Raw genomic sequence first — 24,115 nt, 5'->3', positions numbered from 1 at the left:
TGGGAATGAGTAACAGCGCACTGAATAAAAAATACTTACATTAATCAGCTTTCATTTGGTATAGTGCCCTGTACAAGTTAATTGTGACAGAAAAAAAATAAAATAAAACAAACAAACAAAAAAGAAAAATCTAAAAAAAAAAAAAGAAAAGAAAAAAGATGAAGTAGATTAAATAGATTCGACGAATAGGAACCATTTCTGAGCCGAGCCCTGCAAAAGTGATTGAGATTAATTCTCAGAAATATGTGAGAATAGATGTTACATGTATATGAGTAATTAATGGGTCAGTAAGTGACAGTGTACCATAGAGAGATGAGATAAAATGAAGGGAATCTGTGGGTGCATCCCACTTTACTTTAGAGATGAGCCCTGGCGTGTCTGTCTTGATTTCTTGGTGACGCCCTTTGTGGAGAAGCGAGGAGAAAGGAATGAAGTAACTAACAAAGTGAGGGGAGTGGAACCTTCTTCCTCAGTTGAACATCAACAATTCCGTTTGACGTTTGGAAGGAATCCCTTTTACTAAGCAGGAAGAGACGCGAGGACTCATCTCTGCAGCATTGGATTTCACCATGGATTGTGTCCCTAATGACTCTAATGTCCCCACCCATCCCCCTAAAGTATCTTGTGTAATGTCACTTTAGGTGCAGACTTGCTCGCTCACTCGCGGATTGGGGCATAAGAATTCAACTGCTAACTACGCTTCCTGCTTTAATGTAGAAATGCACGGTCACGTGGCTCGACCAATCAAAGACTAGTGCGCTGACTCACTTGGAGCTAATAATACATGTTTCACCAATCAGAGACTAGTGCGCTGACTCATCTGACTCGTCGTCGGTTAACACAAATATTTGATCTTTCATTTAATCTTTGACAGACCATGTAGCATATTATAATTTCTCAAATAAATTTGTCATAACAATTTGTAGTATTCAACTGCTAGCCTAATGAGGGGATCGCTTTTTGGGGCCAAGTCGCAATATTACCGCTGTGGCAGTTGTGGAATAGGGCTTAACCAATGGTCGGCCGCCACTTAAATATGCAGTTGGGTCAATGGGAAAGACGGCGCTGTGTGGCGCAACAACCGGAAAAACATAAATGACGACAGACCTCGCCGGAAACGATGGAAGACGGTAGAAACGCCGAGAAACACAATTGAACTGACGGCAGGAGTAATTATAAACACAGCCAAATAGGGAGCCCAGCGGGGACTGTTAATACACAACAAACAACCTCACGACATTATCGTAAAACCGCGTGAAGTCCCGCTGTAAATGCTCAGAATATGCGTTAAGGTGGCGATCAAATACTCCATTCAGGCCTAAATTTTAATCGTCTCAAGATTAGCTGTGTAGCTGGCTACTAGCTAGTTTAGCTTCCGAAGAAGTTGACGACGTTGACAAGATAGCAAGCTACATTTAGCTAGCATGGTATTGAAAGCAAAACAATATTCTGTATTGGACATTGATAAGTGTCTTCACGGCCAAGAGAAGACATTTGGACCGTTGGACTAGATTCAAGCAGACGAATAAGTGCGGGGATAAACACCTCATTCCGTGAGATCAGGGTTTTTGAGTTTGTTAAAGTGAAATAACGTTAGTTGCTGTTGGCTAGTCAGTGAGGTAACTAGCTAGCTACCTAGCTAACTGTCTAGCTAGTTGTATTGACAGGCAAAAACGATGTACGAAAGCTAGTTTGCTACAAAACGATAAGCCCTTTAGCTTGGTAGGCATTGAGAAACGAGTTACACAGCTATACTAGCTTGTCTAGCAAAGCAATAGTGAGGTATCTGGCCGTTTGTTTAAAATTGATAAAAGTAAATCAGTAACGTTGACGTATTTACAGCGAGCCACCTTGCTAGCTAATTTAATCTCGAAGGTCCGAGTTTCTCCGGCTTTGTAATGCCTCTGCTGTTCTTGGAGAGGTTTCCATGGCCCAGTTTGCAGACCTACACGGCACTGAGTGCCGTTCTGCTTGTTGGGAGTGTCCTCAGCGCCTATTCCACCGTGACCGAATCGGGATTCGACTCTTCGAAGGTGGACGAAAGCGTGGACAGCCCCGACGAAGAAGGGGAACACCAGATTTTCAAGTTTGGGAATGGAGTGACCACTGATGTGCTTTATTACCTAGTGTCTGACAGCTTCTTCGTCTGGGTGAGATTTTTACAGAAATGCGAAGCTCGAGTAACTATTAAAACGCATTGTCGCTACTGTGGTCTTGTGCAGGGAAGCCTGGTACAATTGTAGTTTTCCTCCTAACGGTTTCTTCTTTTTTCAGGTGCTGGTGAACACAGCTTGTTGTTTTCTAATGCTGATTGCTAAGATGATCCAGTACATCGTATTCGGGCCCCTTAGAGTCAGCGAAAAGCAGGTGAGGGTGAAAATGAGGTGATCTGAAGGCATTATCCAAGAATACGCTGCAAATGTAATTCACCGTTCAGTGAAACTTCATTGCATTTCCATTGACACAGTAGGCTAATTGGTTTGTGAATATAGGCTTATGCACTATGACACTTTAAATCCACTCTCAGTTCATAGCCTCTCTTGTAAAGTTCAGCAGCTTGTGCAGGCATAGTACAAATGTGCCTTTATCTTGCTTTACGTGAGGGAGTTATCAGTGTGCACTTTCCATTGCAAACAAGAAAAAGAACCAACAGATGATAGATGGCTAGCGATTTCTCACCATCCATTAACATTTTCACTTAACAGGCACCTATGGTTGTTCTGTGAGAAAATGAGAACAGGAAAAGTGTTTGGTTGGATTTATAAATAAGCTTGGTAAATGCTGTTCACATGGTGTTTGCTTGGTATGTCAAATGAACTTCTGATGAGTTTAATATTTATATTCTTTCCAGCAAATTGAACAGTAATTTAAAACCACAATTAAATTATAGCGCGCATAAAACTGTAATTGTACACTACCATCAATAGTTACTTTGAGAAGAACTCAAGTGTTATGCTTTTGTGTGCTCTATCCTCAGCACCTGAAGGACAAGTTCTGGAACTTCATCTTCTACAAGTTCATCTTCATCTTCGGGGTGCTGAATGTGCAGACGGTGGAGGAGGTGGTCACCTGGTGCCTGTGGTTTGCTGTGCTGGTCTTCCTGCACCTCATGGTCCAGCTTTGCAAAGACCGCTTTGAATATGTAGGTATCTCATGACTGTCGTCCCTCATAGGGAGCATCTGTGGCGACTAACTATATCCTGGGGCTTCTCAGGCATTGGGCTGGGACATAATGTTGTGATATAATACAAAATACTAGGCCTGAGAGGCCTGGCGAATTACCCTCAGGACAAGACAATATCAAAGGAATATCAATAGGAATCACAGATGTCCTACATTATGAAAGCACAGTACAACTGTTTGACTGACAAGCAGTTTTCCTAGAGCCACATTGATAACACTCTTTACTCAGATTAGTGTGGGTGAAAATAATTCCATTTTAAACAGCCTAACTCCTCTCCTGCAAATTCAGGAGCAAGTCAAAGCATATAATTTTAATAAACAAAGTTAATCTGGAACAAAAACCTAATGCAGTGGTCTACATTTGTAAGAATTACTGATATAAGAATCCTCTAAATATAGTGGTCAAAACCACTGGGACAGAATGTTTCCTATACTAATTCCTGTTCCTGTACTATTTGAATATCCTGTGGGAAAATTGTCCTCCTTAGCTAAGTGCTCAGATACCAGTCTCCATAGCAGAAAAAAATCTTTCTGCCAGTGATAAAAACACATCCTTCTTCAGTGTTAAGATAGGGAGAGCATTAATGAAGGAGACAAATGTAATGAAAATTTGCAAGGTATGTGTAATTGAGGTGGCGCTTGTCAATATAGACGACTTTGTGGTCAAACACTGACTGTACTTTGGCATTGCATAGTACACAGCACCTGATGTCATAGAAACACTCAAATATAATAAGCAAATTCAAATTTTATGTTTCAGAGTTGAAGATATTAGTTGCACTATAGTATTGAAGGCCACAAAGTGATAACAACACAAATGATGGAAAATCATATTTTATTTAATGAAGGATTTTATGACATATTGTACACTTAAATACATTTTGTCAAAGAATTCAACTAAAGACATTTCTTAATTAGGAGAATAACAGAGACATAAATGTATGTTTTTCCATTCATTTGTTGTCCTGCTTTTAAGAATTAGTCACTTGTAAGAATTGATGAGGTTCTTAGACTATGTGGACTGTAATTGTTTCAAACTAGTGTCTATATGTAGTTTTTAAACTAGACATAGTATAGTTGGAAGTGAGCTTTATAATGTTAGTAGGATGCAGAACTTTGGAGAAACGTATTTATATCATAGGGTGTTAAGGTGCGATTTACCTGTGTGTAGGAGTCTTGGGTATCATAAGTGAGGTCATCAGTTTCTGCAAGAATTGTCCAGAAACTGTAACTTCGCTGTGCTTGTTGCACTTCATTGACTTGCCTGACTTGACCTCCATTGATGTGATGTGTTGAACCTTCTTTTCCAATGGATGGCAGGATGGCGGCAGCAGACACAGTCCTCTTCCAGTTGTCAGAGGACTGTGTCTGCTGCCGCCATCCTAGTAGAAACTGTTGGGTGGATTCTAGAGCTTCCAGAAATTCTGTACACCTTACACAGCTAAGTAAATCTGAAGTGCCATTTTTTGTGTACCAGAGATAACTGATCCTTTTAATGACTTTGAAGGCGGCAAAAGTGCCAAAACTGCAGATGGCCAGGGAAATAAAACTTATGAATTAGCATAAACAAGAGGCTATTTATGTCTAATGTAATACACATACAAGTAACTGCCAAACAAAAGGAAATGCATGAGTAAATGAGGGACACAAAGTATATTGAAAGCAGATGCTTCTGTAGAAGTGTGGTTCCTGAGTAATTTTGCAGTTAACATCCCATCATGCTCAGGGTCATGCATAAAAATGCTAACCAGGCCCAGCTGTCATTATTTTGGCTACCATGACTGGAAGAAGAGATCTCAGAGAGGGGTGATTGTTGGGGCGTGTTTGGCAGGACTTTTAGTGATGAAGACTTCACAACTTGCAGATCTTTCCCAAGGAACAGTGGCTAAGGTGATGTTGTCACGGAAGTCCGAGAGAAAGATGTGATGTCTGTGCATTGGTTCAAGGTGCATTGGTTCAAGATGCAAGGCAAGACAGATAAGTAACTCTGAATGAGTTAACTGCAAATATCAATCTAGGGCATGAGCAGGCAGTTTCTTCATGAACATTCTATTGAGAACATTACAGAGAGGCTGGGTTTCAGATGCTGTGATTGAGTTGCAGTGCATAAACCCCTTATTACACTGTAAAAATGGGCTATTGGCAGTTACTTGTACATCCTGTACATCTTCATGTGCTACAGACCTGTACTTTCCCAGAATTTCTGATGGGATTGCTGTGGATCACTGTAGTGATTACCAAAGCTGATCTCTTTTTCAGGCCCAACACTAATAATAGCTTCACGTTCATGCTGAGTTTAGTCTGTTGCCCACTCAGTTGGTGTCAGCCAGTGATTTTGAAACATGAAGAACATGTGTGCCCCTCTGAACGTGCATTCCTTGAACTGTGTACATGTGAGCCAACAGTGTTTCCCAAACATTCTAAAACTACTGTTGCCAATTAGCTGTTGTACAGTGAAACTGCTTTGAATTTTCTGTATGGTATATACTTAACTAATAACAAGTTATGGTCTGTGTGTGTTTGTGTGTCTTTTTTTTTTTTTTTTTTAAGCTGTCCTTCTCCCCGACCACCCCAATGAGCAGCCATGTACGCGTGCTGTCCCTGCTGGTGTCTATGCTGCTGTCCTGCTGTGGACTTGCTGTGGTCTGTGGGCTGGTGGGCCACCCACATGGGATGCACACAGTCTCTTTCATGGCAGCTGAGGTAAGAACTCTTCTGTGTAACATGACCATACTGCTATGATACAGTCTGATCAGTGTTCCCCTTGTCCCATGGTCAGCACTCTGTAAGAAAAAATATATTTTATCTAATGGAATGCTAAAAAGTAATGTCAAATTGCTCAATTCTAAAAAGTTGATTCTTGTTTAGCCTTTTACTAGCTTAACTGTCATTTACTATCAAGCTTTGCAAATGTGCTCCCTTGCTGGCTTGTATATTAACCCCACTACCCTGCTACCAAAGTTCATTGATGACTGGTCTTTGCCACCTTGAGCATACAGAATGTTTATCCAGAATGAATATTTAGAAATGGAAATCTCAAAGGTATCCCCTCACAGAATACAAAGAAGTCCATTTTGCAAAGAAGTCCAGTTTCCTCATAATTTGACTGTTGCACCAGTAGTCCATCTTCAAAATGGTATATTTTGTCTCAAAATGTCTTTGAAAAGTCATCATGAATATAGATGCAATTTTAGAGGGAATTCCGCTGGTAGTAAACAGTTCCCATTTAGTCTCTGAAGTAGGAAGGGACACTAGCTATTCTTTTGAAGACAAAATAATCATCATATTGCTCAGGGTGTTAAAATCATATTACAACAGATCTTAAATTCCTTCCCTTTAAATAATATGTCTATGATGAAAAGTCAGCCTTTAAAAAGTCTTGAGTCAGATGTTTATAGGAGCAACATAGAACATAGGTACAGAATAGTTTGTAACACAGGAAGTAAACATCAGTGCTGCAATATAACCACGACAGTATACTTGTACTTAAAATTGTTTAAGAGCAACATCCTTACAACATCCCAACATGAACATAGAGCTTAAGTTATTTATAAGAACAGCATTACTTTTCCTTTAATATGGTACGTTTGCTCAGTTTCCCTTGTGATCATTCTTTTTTCAGTGCCTCCTGGTTACTGTGCGCACAGGTCATGTCATTATGCGGTAAGTGCTCTACAAACCACCTGACTTCCACAATCTCAGTGACATATCTGCTGAACTTGAAAGACCCTGTTCCGCTTTTGCCTAGGAGTAGGCAGCATTTCACTCCAATTTTACTGCAAACAGACTGAATGCCTACATCGTAGTTAAGAGGGGAATTAGCCTGGATTATCCTAATCTGTATATGAACGGTTAGTCATTAAATAAGGCCTCCTTTTTGAAAGTATAAACTGACAAGAAAGCCTATGCTTAGATCACAGCAGTGTTTCCCAGCTCTGGTCCAGGGAGTCCACTTGCTTACTTTACACTTGATTGAGGTTTTAATTGAAAACTAAACTGCTGTGTGAAAGCAGTAGGTTTTTCTAATTGTTTTACTGCAGTGAAAGCATAAAAACTTACGTATTCATCTTATTTATAGGAATATATGTTACTAGTTGTATGGCAGTTATGTCTGAACAAGCTGACAATGTGAATTCCAGAACATACTGATCAAGGAGCATTACAAATTCTTTTCAGTACTTCCTAAATTCTTCTGTATGCTTTGGCCCTGTGTTTTCTCGTATAAGCATCTGAAAGTTGAGATGTTACAACAAAGAAGTATAGCCATAAGGGCTTAAAGGATGACATAGAGAAGTTAATACCAGCTGAGGGTGATGGCACGTGTTAAATTTGCAGTCCAGTGGCATTCAGCCATTAAAATGTGTTTGTACTTTGTAGCTGTAACTGTGGGCAAGAAAGGGGCATGCTACCCATCTTTTTTGATGCAAACCCACATGTGCCATAAGCATGTGCACTGATTGATGTCAGTTGAGCAGCTAATATTATTCTGTTGATTTTCGGTAATGTGTAGCATCTGGTGGTTGGCCATGATGGCTAGCTAGTTGTGTAGCTAGCTGATAACTTTGATGAAGGTTGCTCACTAGTTACATTTGATGTGTTTGTAATTTTGTACAATGCAAATAATTGTGCTGTTTATAGAACATGGATTTGTTTATTGTGAATGTGTATGTATTTATGTGTATGTGTCTGTATTCAGGAAGGAAACGGTGGCTAGTTAGTCTCTGACTGTGTTTCGTGGAGGAAAAGTAAAGTGTCTGGCAAAACTAGCTAGTGAAATAACTGGGTCATGTCAAAGAAGACTCCAACATGGAGACTCCAATGAGTGACAAGAGTCCAGACTAGTCCTGTTAGACATTAAAATGTGGTTGTGTAAAATGTGGCAAATTCAAAGTACATTTCTATGCCTAATGTTATGCAGATCTAAGAAAGCAGTTAGGTAGCTAAATATGAAGTTCCTCTGACACAGCTTAGCCATCTTGCTAAATATATAGGTAGGTATATTAACTTACCAGGTTGATTAAGTGCCAACAATATTTATCTCCAGTAGTGTTTTTTTGGCCTCTGTCACTGGAACTGTTGCAAAACGCTATCAGTGTCCTTCTTTGCTGAGAATGGCACTGGGTTCTTCCAGTGTGCTCAGAAGTGATTGTGTTGCTGATTGCTTCCAGGTACACCATCCATCTGTGGGACCTGAACCATGAGGGCACATGGGAGAACAAGGGTACATATGTGTACTACACTGACTTCATCATGGAGCTGGCATTGCTTTCCCTGGACCTCATGCACCACATCCACATGCTGGTGAGTGAGTCTGCCCCACCACACTGCTTCCTCTGTCACAGAAAGTTTTTGGACACAGATCATATCAGTGTATGGATTTGAATGTTCTAAGTGGAGGACTGAGCTGTCAGGCTAAAATTTAGTAAGCAGCACACTGTTCCACATAGTATGGTATAATGCCGATGAGACCTACCCAATGCTGGCCCTGTTCTTACAATCCACTCCTTATTCCACAGCTCTTTGGTAATATCTGGCTTTCAATGGCAAGCCTGGTGATCTTCATGCAGCTGCGCTACCTCTTCCATGAAGTGCAGCGACGAATTCGGCGCCATAAGAACTACCTCCGTGTCATTGATAACATGGAGGCCAGGTAAGAACCCAGAGTTTCTTCTTTTACCTTGTCACCATACTGTTTTTATTTCCATGTGGCATTCAGTTTTGTTGTGTGCTGTTTGTGATGATGTGTGCTGGGAATTGTGCTGTAGTTAAGGCCTGGGATTTCACGTGGCCCTGCTGTTTGTTTGCAGATTTGCAGTGGCCACCCCAGAAGAACTGACCGCTAACAATGACGACTGTGCTATCTGCTGGGACTCCATGCAAGCAGCTCGTAAGCTGCCCTGTGGGCACCTCTTCCATAAGTAAGCAGCTCACCAAGCCACTCATGTCTTTTAGTGTACACTGTTAAACCGACCACATCCATCATGATTGTGCAAGCTGTGAATACGGCGCCAACTGTTAAGCTTTAGTAATTATTTAAAATCCCTATTAAGGATCAGATGTGACATTTATGTGACCTGCTTTTTACAAGAACTGTGAGGCCCTCTGAAAGTGAATGTAGACTAAGTTTGTATGTGCTTCCATGCCTGTGTAGCTCCTGCCTACGCTCCTGGCTGGAGCAGGACACCTCCTGTCCCACGTGCCGCATGTCACTGAACATCAGCGAGGGCAACCGGGCACGGGATGACCGCCAGAGAGAACCGCTCGATGACAACATGGGCCCTGGGCCGGGGCCTGAGGCTCGCCCACACCTCAACCAGCACAATCACTTCTTCCACTTTGACGGTTAGGCTGCGACATATGCTCCAGACTTGTGTGTTTACTGCAATAATAATATTAATTGTGCAAATGTAGTGATTTTGCTGTCTAGTTGAGACCTTTGAGTTTTCAACACATTCTGTGGGCTGAATCTGTTTTTATAGTCTTCAATGCAATGTTCTCTAAACAGAAAGCCTTGCTGATTGGTTCTTGTGTCTTGCTTTAGGCTCCCGCATTGCCAGCTGGTTGCCCAGTTTCTCAGTGGAAGTTATGCACACCACCAACATCATGGGAATGGTGCAGGCTAACAACTCTCAACTTAATGCCATGGTAAGCCTTCAGCACTAAGCCTAAGATTTAGAACAATGTGATTGCTGTTAACCACCATGTCTTATCACCAGTTTTTGCATATAGATGGATCCTGTGGTGCTTGTTCTGAGGCCTTGATGTGTGACGCACAGTTTGTTCATTTCATACCCCACAGGCCCATCAGATCCAAGAGATGTTCCCACAGGTGCCCTACCACCTGGTACTGCAGGACCTCCAGCTCACGCGCTCTGTGGAGATCACGACAGACAATATCCTGGAGGGCCGCATCCAGGTGCCCTTCCCTACCCAGGCAAGTTATCTGCCACTCCTCTACACATATAGGCACTCTGGGGTCTCCATGAGATGGGTGTTCCCATGGCCCTGTGCATTATTGTGAAAGCATGGAAAATTAAAAGGTGTAATAGATGAATTATGCACATGATCTGACAGTATTTCTGGGGGGTAGATGGAGAAGAACAAACAGGAATTCCTTGGTGGATTTACCTTTCATGCTTCTACATGTTTGGTCCAAGCTTTCCACTGTCTGTTCCTGGGCTGTCAAGTGCTGCACCAACACAGACACCATTACATTTATTTTACATTTTGCGTACGTTCATTTTATGTTTGTGGAGAAATCAATAGTCTGGACTCCTGGGACCACTATATTTTTTCCGTGCACCACCAAACTTTGATGTTCCAAAAGAAGATTAAATTTTTAATATATTTGAAACATAGACAGCATGTGTAGTGTGTTGATTTCTGTAATGAAAGCTTTAATGATTGGTCATTACTGCATGTGAAGCTGCTGTCTCTTGCTTTGTTCGTATCGGTATGTTTTTCATTCCCTTTTGCAATTCTCGCACAGCTGACTAACTGGAGAGAGCCTTTTAGATTTAATCTAGGTTAGACTCTGCTTCAGCACAGCAGTTCTTCCACTGTCAAATTCATTCATTCTTTTCATTCCAATTTTACCATTTCTTTAAAGATTGTGCTGTAATATTTGTAAGGATAGAAAAAACTCTGGGCTACAAATAGTTTTGTCACCCTGAGAGCTATCAAAGCTATTAAAACTAATGATTTGTCCAACCCTGTTATTATGTAACTACACATATCAAACACTTCTTTGTTGCATTATTACATAGCTGAAATGTGTCCCTCTTTGTACGTAATTCAGAATTTGTGCATTTCACCTTTCAAAAGGAGCTTAAGAATGTGGGGACCTCATCAATGACGAGGGTCTCCTATACTGAAAAGTCTTCTGTAATGTCAACCCTGACAGGCCACCGAGCGTCCCTCGCTGCTGGCAACCCCCGCCCAGGACGAGCCAGCAGAAGCAAGTGGGGGGGCGGAGGCTGCGCCCAGCGAGGCAGAGGACTTTGAGGCCCGAGGCAGCCGCTTCTCCAAGTCAGCCGAGGAAAGGCAGAGGATGCTGATGCAGAGGAAGGAGGAGCTGCTGCAGCAAGCACGCAGGTAAAGACAAGTCTTGCCTAGTCTACAGAGAGTGTTGCCAGTCCTGCGTGTGTCTTAGGCAGACAGTGTCTCTTCAGATACTACTGCTGCTTATCTCCTTGATAGTGTTTTAGGGTCAGGGACAAAGTGCAGAAAGCAAGGAACTCTTTTTCATAAGAGTTGCCTCAAACCCCATTTTAGTTCATACTGAAACACAAACCATTCCAGGTAAAATCTTCTTTACAACTACAGAAATTCACACAAAATGGCCACATTTTTTATTTGGTTGGGTACATTTAATCTGTGTCCCCACTAGGATAAGGCATGGAACAACTTGAAAATGCAATGCAGGTTGGTCATACTGATGCACAGACAGACATTCAGAAATGTTCATTCTCGCATTTCTTCTTAAAGTTAAAGGCTGTATTATTTCTTTTGATAAGGTGATTTCAATTGTGTGTGCGTGTGCGCATGCTTGTGTATGCGCGTATGCATGCAAGTTAGCTGGATAGTCGAATTAGTCAAGTAACAGAAATGCACAATGTCTTAGCTATAGTAAATCAGCATGACTCACAAGCTAACTAAGATAGGAGGAAGGTTTAGGCCTGTGAGGATGAGGAGACAGCAGTTGTCTGTTCCCACACAGGCGATACCTGAGCAAGAGCCCGGAGGAGGATGACGATGAGGGCGAGGCGGCTTCCCCGGGGGACGACGGCCCCGTCTCAGACTCAGTGACGCTGAGGCGCCGGATGCTGGCGGCTGCCGCAGAGCGCCGGATGCAGAGGCAGCAGGACCCGGACCAGTAAGGTCCGACCAGGAAGCAATCAGGCTCACTCCATTGCCGTCTCCGTGCATCCACCCGCCCCCCAAGTCTTACCGGGGCTCCGCCTCTGAAGCGCCAAAAAAGGAAAATGAGATAAATACCAGATTACAGAGAAAACAGATGTATCGCAAGCATGGCATCTGGCTGAGCTGACTTTGCCATGCTGTTTCATGTTGCCTTAGGAAGAAATAGACCTTTGCAACGAACTTGAGTATGTTCTAGAGTTCAAAGCTTTAATCAGTCCCACCCTGGGCGTTGCACAGCATTCAAGTAGGGCAGTGTCAATGATAGCCCCACAGATCTCCATGTAGTAACTGTAGTGTTTTGAGCATTTTTCCAGATTTATTTCATCTTGTGGTCTCGTGTCCAAGAGAAGTTTACTCATTTGAATCAACCTCTTAGCGACGCATTCTCAGATTGGAAATACTTTCAGTTTCTGTGGGTGTTGGCTATGTTCAGTGTTTGAAAGGCAACATAGTTTTGTTTGGTGTTCAGGTTTGTGTTTGAATGTGGTATTAACTGGAAAATGAATTGGTGGGAGAAGAATATTTTACTTATTTCAGTAATTTTGGGAAATGCTGGATGGAAGCTAATTACTGTTTATCTTTATGTAAGAAAATTCCATTCTAGTGCTGTAAATATAATGCACTGGAGTTGGACTGGCCTCATGGCAACATTTCACATCTATGTGTGTGTGTATATAGTATAATATAGGATGTGTAAATATATACATGTATACACACACATGTATTTTAAAGGTCATTCTTACAGTATAAATTCTGCCTTTTAAAGAGAAGGACATGACAGTGTACTTACAGTTTGGTATTCATAGTAGTTTTTTTTTAATTGTTTTTAAGATATTAGGAACATGTGTAGCCCTGTTTGAACAGGAAGAAGATATTCAGTGATTATAAATGTAGTGCAGAAATTCTGTTGGCTCTATTGATGTCACTAAACACTCTTGGCATACCTGGGCAAGACTGCTGTAGAATTTGCTACTTTGGGCACTTTGTGCCAGTGAAAACACCTGAGATCAGCATGCTCATCCCCAGTTGTAAAACCAGCCTTTTAACCTAAAATTCAGTTCTTTTGTCAGATGGGCAGAGAGTACATACACTGGGTCTGTTCAATCATTGACACAGCATAGCTGGTGCAGGTCCTTGTGCTTGGTAACACTGCACGTGAGATTTGACTTGGATCAATTGTGGCATATGTTTCCGCAGTTTTCTTGGCTGTTTTTACGATCTATAAGCTAACACTATTGTGCTTTATATTTACCTCACCAGCATTTTCTGCAAGCAATTCTCATTTAACAGTTTGACGGCTACAGTTGTAACATACAGTAATGTAGCAGTGTTTTCCCACAGACTACTGCTTCATTGATGCATAGTGCTACTCAGGCTACCATGTGTCAGCTTTGTAGTAGCACCATTTTGAGGTATAATAATAATATAATTGTTTTCCGTTACAAAAAGACAATCTCTGTTTATTGTCTCAATGAGTATCTGCCAAGCTAGGCAGCTGTGCCAGGAGCAGGGATTAGTAGAGGTTATGCAGTTAACTGATATTGTATGTGGGGGGAACATACAATTGACAGTACACAGAATGGTTCGTTGGTGTTTTAACATTAATGTTCTAATGTGAGCTAGAATTGGTTGGTGCAACATGGATATGCTTGCCAGGATTGGGTTTTTATTTCAAAACATTAGTGACACTCCAAAACAGAAAAAAATGTATAAAATCCCAAGTCTGGCTATTAGACTTGGGTTTTTATCCATTGAATGCTCATCTTGTATAAAGCGAACACTTACAGCTTTTCATTTGTTGTCAGTTCGCCAGTGTGGCCCTGTCTTATAATTTAATTGTTGTCTATTCTGAAATGAGTGTTATTACAGGAGCCAGCTTCTGTGATGTTATGCAGAAAATAAGATTGATAAAATGAAAACATGTAATAAATGACTGGTGAAACTGGGAAGAGAAGCAAATGATGTCCTGGCAAGCCTATTTTTGATCAGTTAATTGTGGTTTTTGTAAAAGAGCAATACATGTTGAGTGACACAGTATCATCTATAATGTCTTGGAAATAGTCATGCGTGCATGTTTGGTCATTTTGCCGACTCACAGTTCTGTTCCTCTTGGCATTGACATTGTGATGTATAGAACTCTTTTGTAAATTTAATGGTCAACTGCTGCAGAAGGAAGCTAATGCTAAATCAAAGTTATATTTTCCTTATGTCGCTTTACTTTCAGTTCTGGTTCCTTGTCCAGTGTCTAGTTTTTTATGCAATTTCATTTGTTTGTATATTTAAAAAGATGAAATTTATTATATTTGGAGTTTGGGAAGGAATCTGACATTAAACAAACCTGATCTGTGTGGTCACGGCAGCCAGCTCTCTGCAGTGAGGATGGTGCACTTTAACATGATGAATTCTGGCTGTATTACAGCAAACTGCTGAGTCAAGATGCTGTGAGGTCTGCACATACAAAAGCAGTCATAACTGTCAGTCTTGCATACTGCACCTGTTTCCGTCTTAGAGACATTTCGTATTGAGACATCATTGTGAATGTAACTGTTGCTTTGAATGCAGAAGCAGAAGTCCCCAATTACTGCTGTGTAGCTCCTGACAAGTTTTTTTTTTTTTTTTTTGTTTGTAAGGAAATAACCATGGTTTTGCAACCATCATCCATTCATTTTTACACCACATCTAGAGCTATACATCAGTAGGGGTATTATCTCTTTAAGCACCTGAGGACGTAATATGTGTGTTTTGTCTTTATTTAGAAAATAAAATATTATTCCTGTGAGGTTTTTTTGTTGGTGTGACTATGCACATACCCAGATTATTGAGACACTTTTTTGGAGGAAAAAATATTCTGGTAATGTATTTGCCATGCTTGTTTCAAGTATTTCCAAAGAGTTTCCTGCAGACACATCTCTAATGAAACTTAATTTCTTTGGAGAAAAAGTGGTCTTGACATGCTCGTAACATATATGTAGCTAACAAAAGATTTCTTGTCATTTTTGTGTGTTATTAATGGGATTGTATGCTGTCTGTGTTTTGGTTGCATGGTCACACCTTGAAACAGTGTTTCTTTATCTTGCAATATCAAAGTATTCATCAAATCATGCTTGACACTTTTTGTTTTGACTTAAATTTTTGGTTTGGTGTCATGCCTATAACAAATTAAATATAAAATTGAATGATTTGTTGGATTGGTTTTATACACGTAAATCATTTGTGCCTCAATTCAGCATTGGATGAATGACTGATTTTGTAAATAATTTTGTAATGTAGACTATTACCCTGTACAAAATAAAATTGAGCTACTATAGAAGCTTTTAAGCAAACTTAGCAGTGGTTGCTTTTTGTGTCCAGCTACAGGTGTTTATGGCCCTGTTAACAATATGGAAACGAGTGAGACCAATAAGCAATGCAGTCTTTTGAAAATGTTATTTTTGTGTGTTTTTCCTGTTCCAATGCCAGTACATGAAGGTTGCACACACAGTGATATTAAAGTAATGCATTCAAGCATTTAGTTTGCCAGCTGTCTATTTCAGGCTTTATTACACATTTTCCTCAAACTTTGCATATGTTACATAATCACAACTCAGGAAAAATTTCTCCCTCTTACCTTTGCTGTCTGTCTCGACAGTACTACATCTTTGTAAAATATAGATAATTCTCAGATGATTGTTAGTTTTGCTTCATGTGTGTTTGATATCTGGTGGTGTGTAAATACAAGTATACAAAAAGTACAATGCCAAGAGAAGGAACAGGATCAACGCCCCAAACAATGTCCTGGTTCTCTGATCTGTCTGTCCAAACTGGAAACTAATGGAGATCATTTTCTCTTAAAAATGGGAAATAATATTACCTGATTTTATGATGTTGCATTTGGCACCTCGTAAGTAAGACTAAACCACCAGCTGTATCAGAAGTGTGGTAGAGGAATTTCGCTTACTTAAATGTCACAAAAACGGCTCCAATTTGTGAGTCGAATAGGTAAAACATGAGGCACAATGGCGCTACCTTCAGGCCACTTAATTGAACCACAGGTTCAAAGCTTGAATAAAAAACTGAAAGGGCAGCAACATTATTAGCAACACCTCTAAGGTGGTATATATTCTGGCTGGTACATATTCTCAAGGAGTTCAATTATAGCGACTTACATGAAAAATGTAAATATCATATATTTGAACTGAGAAAGAAAAGGCCTGACAGCCTATTTAGAGTGAAGTTTCTGCTCACGTTAGTTACAGGGTAATATGGAACCAGTGCTTTGCATCTTCTTCAGCCTGATGCTCCAGGTGGCAAAGGATGGACTGAAGGAAGGCCTCTACATCAGACTCTGAGCAACTGGCAGTCTTTTCAATCTTTGGCGACTTTCTGCGAGGATGAAAACAGCCAACACGTGTGGCTGCTGTCTGCAGATGACTGTGCCCTTCTAGCAGACACAGAGGAGCCCTTCGGCTCAGTGTGCCTGTGGCCTAATCATCAGCTTCAAGGAAACAAAGGTACTGTATCAGCCTCCACCCCGTGGAGTGTACAACCCACCATCAATCAACATTGATAACACCTTCTGAGCACAGTGGGACAATCTACGTACAGTACATATGTAACACAGCATCATATCTAATGACACATCAATCAGCAAGGACATTAACAACAGACTTGCCAAGGTGAAGAGCTCCTGCAACTGGTTCCACAAGCATGTTAGGCAAAATCATTTGCTGTGCCTGATTACAAAGAATCAAGTGTACAGGGCAGTGGTAGTATCCACTCTCCTCTGTGGCTCTGAGTGGATCCTATGCAAAAACAATTGAGGCTTCTGGAGTGTTTCCACCAACAATGCCTGCATTCCATCATGAATATCAGATGGCAGGATTACATAACCAACAATCCAACAATAAAGCCCTGGAGAGAGCCCAGATGCCCAGTGTTGAATCCATCCTGCTGCTCTCTCAGCTACACGAGGCTGTCCATGTCTTGAGCATGGAGGACACAAGGACCACCAGCAGTCTTCTCCAGTGAGCTATGTCATGGGAAGCGTGACCAATGCGGACCTTGCAAATACTTCAGCAAGCAGCAAAAACACAAACTGACTATTGACACCAGGACTCGGGAGCTCCAGGGGCTGCAGACAAAAACATCTGGGGCTCTGCAGCAAAGGAAGCAGCTTTGGAGGCTGCAAAAATCAGACACATAGCTGCAACGGAGACAAGCAGACGTTTGGAAAGGACACAGTCTCTGCATAGACTTACCCTCCAGCCTCTACAGGCCTGTAGTTCTAGTGCACAAACTGCTACAAAATCTGCAGGTCAAGGATCAGCTTGTACGGCCACCAGCATGCTTGCCAACAATCACATGGACCCCAAACTCTTCCCTGAGCTTCACAAGTAAACAAACCAGCTGTCATCACTGACCCTGCCATGTGCATTTCTTGCCCATGTTTTATGTGTCAGACAGAATATAATGTTGTACTTAAATAGAGTAAGCATTCAGAATTTTTATAATCATTCTAAACAATTTATAATCTTGTGAGGCTATCAAATAGGATGAATAGAAATTGAAATTGTATTAGTTTTCTATTTTTATCTTAATTGTAAGTAGACTGTCTGCTAATGGTACACATGATCACCATTGCATCACACTTTTAAATGCACTGTTTGTGTCCTGAAGTTATTGAAAGAATTGAAAGAGGGATTCAAAGAATTTCTGTGCTAGGTCAAAATGCACGTGTTTGGGCAATAATTGAGACACAACCTCTTTTTGGACGAACTCCACCCTGAATGTGCATTTCCCATACGGACTGCTTAAGTTCCCAAGTCAGAATCTGTGGTAAGAGAGCTGCGGAACTCTTAAGGGAATCACTTAAATGGGGTTTGTAAGTGTTCAAGTCAAGTCTGAATTAGTCCCCATGTGAAATTGTATGCAGGCATGTCCACCACTAGAGGGCAGTCTTTACTTACAAAATCAATGTTATCCGAGGAAGATCACTTTGGAAACAGGGAGACAGAAATAATAAGTTGTTGTAAATATATTTTTGGTCTTTGAACCATATGGGAAACATAAAATGATTAGAGTATATATCCATCTAGCTATACTCTGTAATCTGGATAACCAGTGAAGTATTGCAAGATACTATACATTTAATTCATATAGAATGGACTAGGCTATTCACACATTTTTAAAGCATACAGAAAAGACCATGTTTGTTTTGATTGGCCTCTGTCAATTAACTTAGGTTCCTTAAAAGGAGATGTTAACTACTTTGCTAATTTGGTATAACCTGGAACTATAAAAAAAATTGAGCATAGGAAAGACATGTCCCCTTTATGTGACACCATTTTCTCAGCTCATGATAGTAGCAGACAAACTACATTGGTAGATTATGTAGTGTATTTATTCACTTTCACATTCTTCCAGTAAAATGTGCATGTACATCGGCAAATGAGTAAGGAGCTCTTAGAATGTAAGCATCCTTCTGGGAATGAATTTCTCCAGGATACAGGTGATGTTAGTTATACATTTTGCTACTTTGTCTACAAACACATAATATTTGTAATAAATTGCTGGTGGAGGACCTTCAAGGCCTTCCTCATTTTTTCAGCGCTGAAAGTGAGGTCCAGCAACAACGAAGTGAGTTAACTCTAAAGGGGGTGGGTATTCATGTTCTCCAATCAGGGCTCAGCCAGGTTCATTCCAATCATTCTGGGGGACCTCATACTGTGGTGGAGGGACACTTATCTCCTTGCCAAGATAATGTTGATGAACATCTGAAAGCAGATAGTTCAGGAAACAAAAGAAATATACTAATATCTACTGGAGAACAAGTCTGGGTGTAAACATTGTTTTTAATATTATTTCTTAACTGTTTTGGATGTACGTATTTTAAAATCACATTTTCCTTGACCGTTTGGCTGTTAGACACTGTTTTCACTGTGTCTAACAGTGAAAAATTTTTTCGTTTGCACATCACAGCTCAGGGCAAACAGGAAATAATATAAAATGAAGTAACATTGTAATGTTGGAATTTCCTGAACTTGTACCTTTGTGTATTGACTGTTACTCAAAAACAAAGCGCATGGCAACTGTTACACTGAAATTTTGAAATCTGCATTCCAAAAAATGCATGATGGCCAGCCATTTGGTGCGGTACCTTCGGACCCAGCAGCAGCAGCGGCTGTGTGGACGTGCCTGCCACTGCGGAAGTGGAGTGGTGTCTTATGAACAGGCCATTTCTGAGTCATTACTCAACGAACACCACGGATGAAAACAAATCAAGGCATTTTCAGACACCGAACGCAAAAATAAAAGCATGATCTATGGTTATGGTATATAATTACATAAAATGTAGAAATGCATTCGGTGTAAAAAAAAGAGCATTAAAGGAAAAAAAGAAAAAAAGAAACTGGAAGGAATCCATTGACAGAATGGCAAAGTGAGCTCAAGGCCTCTTTAAAAGTCCCCTCCTGCTGTTCAGTGGGAGAGCCCATCTGGAGCGGCAACAGTTGTAATGCAGTGATTTACTATAGGGATACAAATTTAATACTTTCCCCACAACTTTCCCTCTTAAGGCTGCGCTTCCAGAAAGGCCTGCTTCCAGATGCCCAGTAATGAGCTATACATTTATAAGATAAGGCTACAAGTATCATATTCCACATCTAATTTGCTTTTTTTTTGTTTACTCTGAAAACACTGCTGCACTAGAGCTGTGGAACTGGGGAGACAGCAGATCTCTTCCTTAAAAAGACAGAGTAAAAATCCACATATTTCTTGGTTAGAAATTGAGGGTAAACCCAATGCAGTCAAAAAATGATTTCCCGTACGCTTTATGATGCTTTGTTGGCTAATACAGTGCAGTAATACATGGAGTGAACTCCTGAGGGTTTCATGGTGGTCTGTTTCCTTAGTAATGTGACCAGGAAGTACTACCCAGTCACACAGAAAATCTTCTGTATCTGTTAATTTGGTCTCAACTCCTGAAAATATATGCATATGCCACGGGTGACACGTATATCCTATGGACCATACACACTTATGCAAACCATATGCACATAACATCAGTGAATAAAGTCTGGGAAAGCGATGTATACTATGCAATTAAACAGATTATGCCATTCTCATATTAGATAATAATACACAGCTGGCTTTAATACATTTGGTAATAGTGTATTTCCTATCAATCCGTTCAGTGCAAGCCAGAAGTTGTCTTGCAAAGTGAAAATTGGCTGTATTTGCATTTGATAATTCTTATTCATAGTCTGAAAGTATATTTTTACCCCTTTATAAAGAGATATAAAAAGAAACAATGCAACTGCAATACCTTGTTTCAGGAGATACAAAGGAGATTTACTTTGAAAGGAAGTAAGCTGTGAATATTTGGGCTATTCTCCCTTTTGTTATGTCTTCTGATATCAGTGGTTTACAGTGGTTTTCACAGTTTATTTTCCTTTTGCATGGCTTTTTATGCTCCAAACTATACAAACAATATAAACCACTTCAGTCCTCACATTCTTAATTGCTTTAAATTGCCTCTTTCCTTGGTTTATTTTGTTTATCAAATAGATGAGAGGGAAAAGTCCTTCATTTGAACTGGTTGTAATACAGGCCTGCTAGGAAGCAACACTGGAAATTGTTGAACATTGTGTTCAGGATGGAATTAGCACTGTGCATACGGGTGGCTGGGTGTCAGTGCTTTTGTCCATGACTGATAAAGACGGGGACTGTTGAGCCAGAGGGGGTCATCTGACACAAAGAGGTAGCCTCCCAGGAAATCCGTAACAGATGGAGCCGATAACATCAATTACAGCTCCTCATCTGACATTGAGCAGAAGAATATGAACCAGTCCAAACAGGATTACAGGAGATGGGAATCTAGCTCCGAGTCAGGGAAGCAAACACACTTTTCTGGTCCTGCTTATGTTTGTCATGTACAGCCAGCGGGAGACAAGATTACCATCAAGCCGAATGCATCCACACCAAACTGGACAGTCAGATCTCTGCTCTTGTGGTGTTTGCACTATAGTCATGGAGGTTAATGGTTACATGTGATATATGGAAAAACCAGTGGGTACTGATGGGTTCTGATGACAGTGTGCAAAAGGATGTTTGTATCATAGTCAAGAATTTTTTCTATATTCTAAAGAGCACCAAACATCTCAATTTCACCGCCCAAGCCTTTAGTTCCTCTTTGAATGGCATTTCATTTGAGCCTCTGTCCTCCCTCAGCAATGTTCATGGACCTAAACTTTGTGTGAAACATTTATTTTAAAAATTTCTGTAGGAAACATGATGAGTTTATGCTTTTGAAAAGACTATAACTCGGCAGAAGGCTCAGAAAAAGGCTGAAAAGACCAAGCATTAATCGAACTTAAGAACAAAATGCATTGCAGTTTGATTGAATTTGGGCCTTAAGTTCACATATTGCAGGAAAATGCATCAAAGTGACCTAGTGGGTGAACACCTGTCCTTCCAGGTAGAGTGGTCCTCAGCTTTGATTACCCCATTAATGTCCAGGGTATGGAAGCAGGCAGTGGGGTGATGAGTAACATGAACACAAGTATGAACATAAGTACAAGTAAGTGGTGGGGGAAGACACTGCAGAAATGAATTGGTCTCATACGTTGGGAATCTGGGAATAGGGAATAGCATTGTGGTTTAATTTATACTGTAAAGCAAGACGTTGAGAATGTTCTTGCAAGATATAGTCCCTTTTGGTTTTTTTTTTACATATGATTGTCATGAGGGCTGTCAGTGTAATGCATTTAAGAAATGACTCTGGATTCACCTAATTACCTTGATGCATACAGTTTACACGTCTGTATCACCAAAAATATAGTGCAAATCCACAAGACCCAGAAAATGACAACAATAACAACCTTAACCAAGGGGATTATAAGATTTAGTACAAAACACCCATTGAAACTTTATAATCTCTTGATTTGCAGCTATGTTTTAGTGTAGAATTAATATTATTTCAAATCAGATGGGTGAAGCATGAGGAAATGATGCAAAACAATAGCTGGAAAGGGAAAGTAGTTATGAGAGCACAGCAGCACCTACAGTCCCTCTCTTTCAATGTATTGCACTGAGTGCAAAAGCAAACTTTTTTTGTTTCACAGTGAGTACTATGAATAATATATATGAAAACACAGCCCAGTAAAATACTGTGTAAAACTTTTTACTGCACTTGCATTCCAAATGATTTGCTAGAGTGTCTTTCGTGTGGTTTTATGAAATGAATCTCTTCTCTGCCTTCCCCTTCTCTGAGCCAAAAGTGAGGATATTGTAATGAAAGTATTGTGTGTCTCTCAGGGCCTTAGGTAGCACCATTTGTATTCTTGTGTTCCTATTAGTGTGAATGTCGTAAGGACCTTTGCTAAATTAGGAGAATCATTAAAATCCATCAGATTAATGGTGTTAACCTCAGGACCCACAGACAAATGATACACTTGATTTAATCTAAAATGTAAGTTAAGATGACTTAAAACATTAAATGCAGAGAAAAGGAAGCTCATTGATGATATGTGAACTTTAACTTGTCATGTATGGCAGGAACAGTTATTCTTGTGCTTTTTTGCAATTTTTTTATGCAATCTTGAATTGTATATTAGACTCATCTCATAGTGACAGCTGCCGCCCTTGCAGAGGGATGCTGAAACAAAATGAATGAAATCCACCAATATGCTCATCAGCAGACATTTTTTACATTACAATTCACACAGCGCACAGTGGGGGGGGGGGGTGCATGCTACTCCTCAGACATCACTCAAGAAACCTGTGGACTCCTGATGGATTGCAGGGTACCTGAGATCAGCGAGATGAGCAAACTCTGGCTAGCCTAGCCATACCTATTCCCAGCGGAGCAAACAAAAAGCCCAGCCCACTCCAGCTCACCCTGGCCTCGGCCCAGCCCAACCCAGTCCAGCCTAGCTCAGCTACAGCCAAACTGCTGACACAAAATGCCTTTGGCTCTGCAGCCACACACCTGTATTTAATCATTTTATGATTAGCCCTTTCGCGTGTACAGTCAAACCGGTGTGATTGGAACACTACATTGGAAAAACCCTAGCTAATGTTAGCTTTGAGCAAACACTGATTTAATGTCACAAAGTATAACAATTGCGAAAACTATGAGAAGCTTGATAAGGCTAATGAAAACATAATGAACCATGTAATGTAACACGCACACTACATAGCATAAAATAGTCATGTACAAAAGGATTAATAGTCTGATTGCAGCAGGTGTGGCTCATTGACATGGCTGGTCCAGATGATTACACAGTCAAAGGCACTTAAACATTTGCAGTTGTGAAAAGTGGAAAGCCAAAGATCCTCAATTTAAAATTTGAACAAAATTTAACATAATTATGCAGTTCAACATTTAAACAAATAGTAATTCAAAATTTAAACTAATAATCAAACAATTAATATTTTTTGGGGAATAGGTGAACTTTTTTTTTTTAGAAAATTATGGGACAATTTTTGCTATATGAACTGAATTTCACTCCTTCTGAATGAAAAGTTATGTGTCTTGTGGCAGAGCAGTGTATTGAGTCATCACTTCAGGCAAGTGCCTGAAAAATATGTTGTCCCCCTAATTCTGTGACTATCTGTGAAATTTACCTGGGCAGTTCTACAGCCTACTTTATGAGGCCTCACTCCCAGAATATTATTGCATTGCTGTCCTTGACTGTCTGGATCAACTCAGCAATCATCACAGCAATGTCTGCCACTGCTGTGTTTTTTATTTATTTACACCTCAAGCACAAAGAAGAAAAAGAAGTGAACTTTTTGATTTTACAGAAAAATGATCAATGTGTAATTGCTTACATTAATAAAATTTCCTTTCTGCTATTTCCAACTAATATCCAGCTTTTACAATAAGTGAGACAGAGGAAAATTTACATATTGGTGTTTAATTGACATGTGATTATGGGATACTACATATTCTCTAAAAATATTTACAACCTATCCAAAATGTGTGCCCAGTATTCTTGTTTATTCAGACAATTTTAAAAGGCTACTGCAA

At 40.3% G+C, this 24,115-nt stretch overlaps 1 protein-coding gene across 1 annotated transcript; it reads left to right on the top strand.

Moving 5' to 3' along the window:
* Nucleotides 1-1,113: 1,113 nt before the first annotated feature.
* Nucleotides 1,114-15,191, top strand: LOC118787968 (E3 ubiquitin-protein ligase AMFR-like). Its single transcript, XM_036543758.1, has 13 exons — nt 1,114-2,150; nt 2,275-2,367; nt 2,978-3,142; nt 5,734-5,886; nt 6,806-6,846; nt 8,352-8,484; nt 8,700-8,833; nt 8,991-9,101; nt 9,335-9,525; nt 9,725-9,828; nt 9,983-10,117; nt 11,087-11,277; nt 11,903-15,191. The coding sequence occupies exons 1-13, from the start codon at nt 1,899-1,901 to the stop codon at nt 12,060-12,062; spliced, it is 1,863 nt and encodes a 620-aa protein (XP_036399651.1). The 5' UTR covers nt 1,114-1,898; the 3' UTR covers nt 12,063-15,191.
* Nucleotides 15,192-24,115: the final 8,924 nt, after the last annotated feature.

This window comes from Megalops cyprinoides, chromosome 13 (assembly GCF_013368585.1).
Source record: "Megalops cyprinoides isolate fMegCyp1 chromosome 13, fMegCyp1.pri, whole genome shotgun sequence".
Classification (NCBI taxonomy): Eukaryota; Metazoa; Chordata; class Actinopteri; order Elopiformes; family Megalopidae; genus Megalops; species Megalops cyprinoides.
Note: the sequence above shows the minus strand (reverse complement) of the source record. Positions and strands in the feature narration are given on the sequence as shown.

What these genes read in the sequence shown, in the direction of transcription:
- LOC118787968 (XM_036543758.1), top strand. Translation starts at nt 1,899, where the DNA reads ATGCCTCTGCTGTTCTTGGAGAGGTTTCCATGGCCCAGTTTGCAGACC. An exon ending in CTGACAGCTTCTTCGTCTGG is followed by an intron (nt 2,151 to 2,274) that starts GTGAGATTTTTA and finishes TTCTTTTTTCAG; the next exon opens with GTGCTGGTGAACACAGCTTG. An exon ending in CTGCTGCAGCAAGCACGCAG is followed by an intron (nt 11,278 to 11,902) that starts GTAAAGACAAGT and finishes GTTCCCACACAG; the next exon opens with GCGATACCTGAGCAAGAGCC.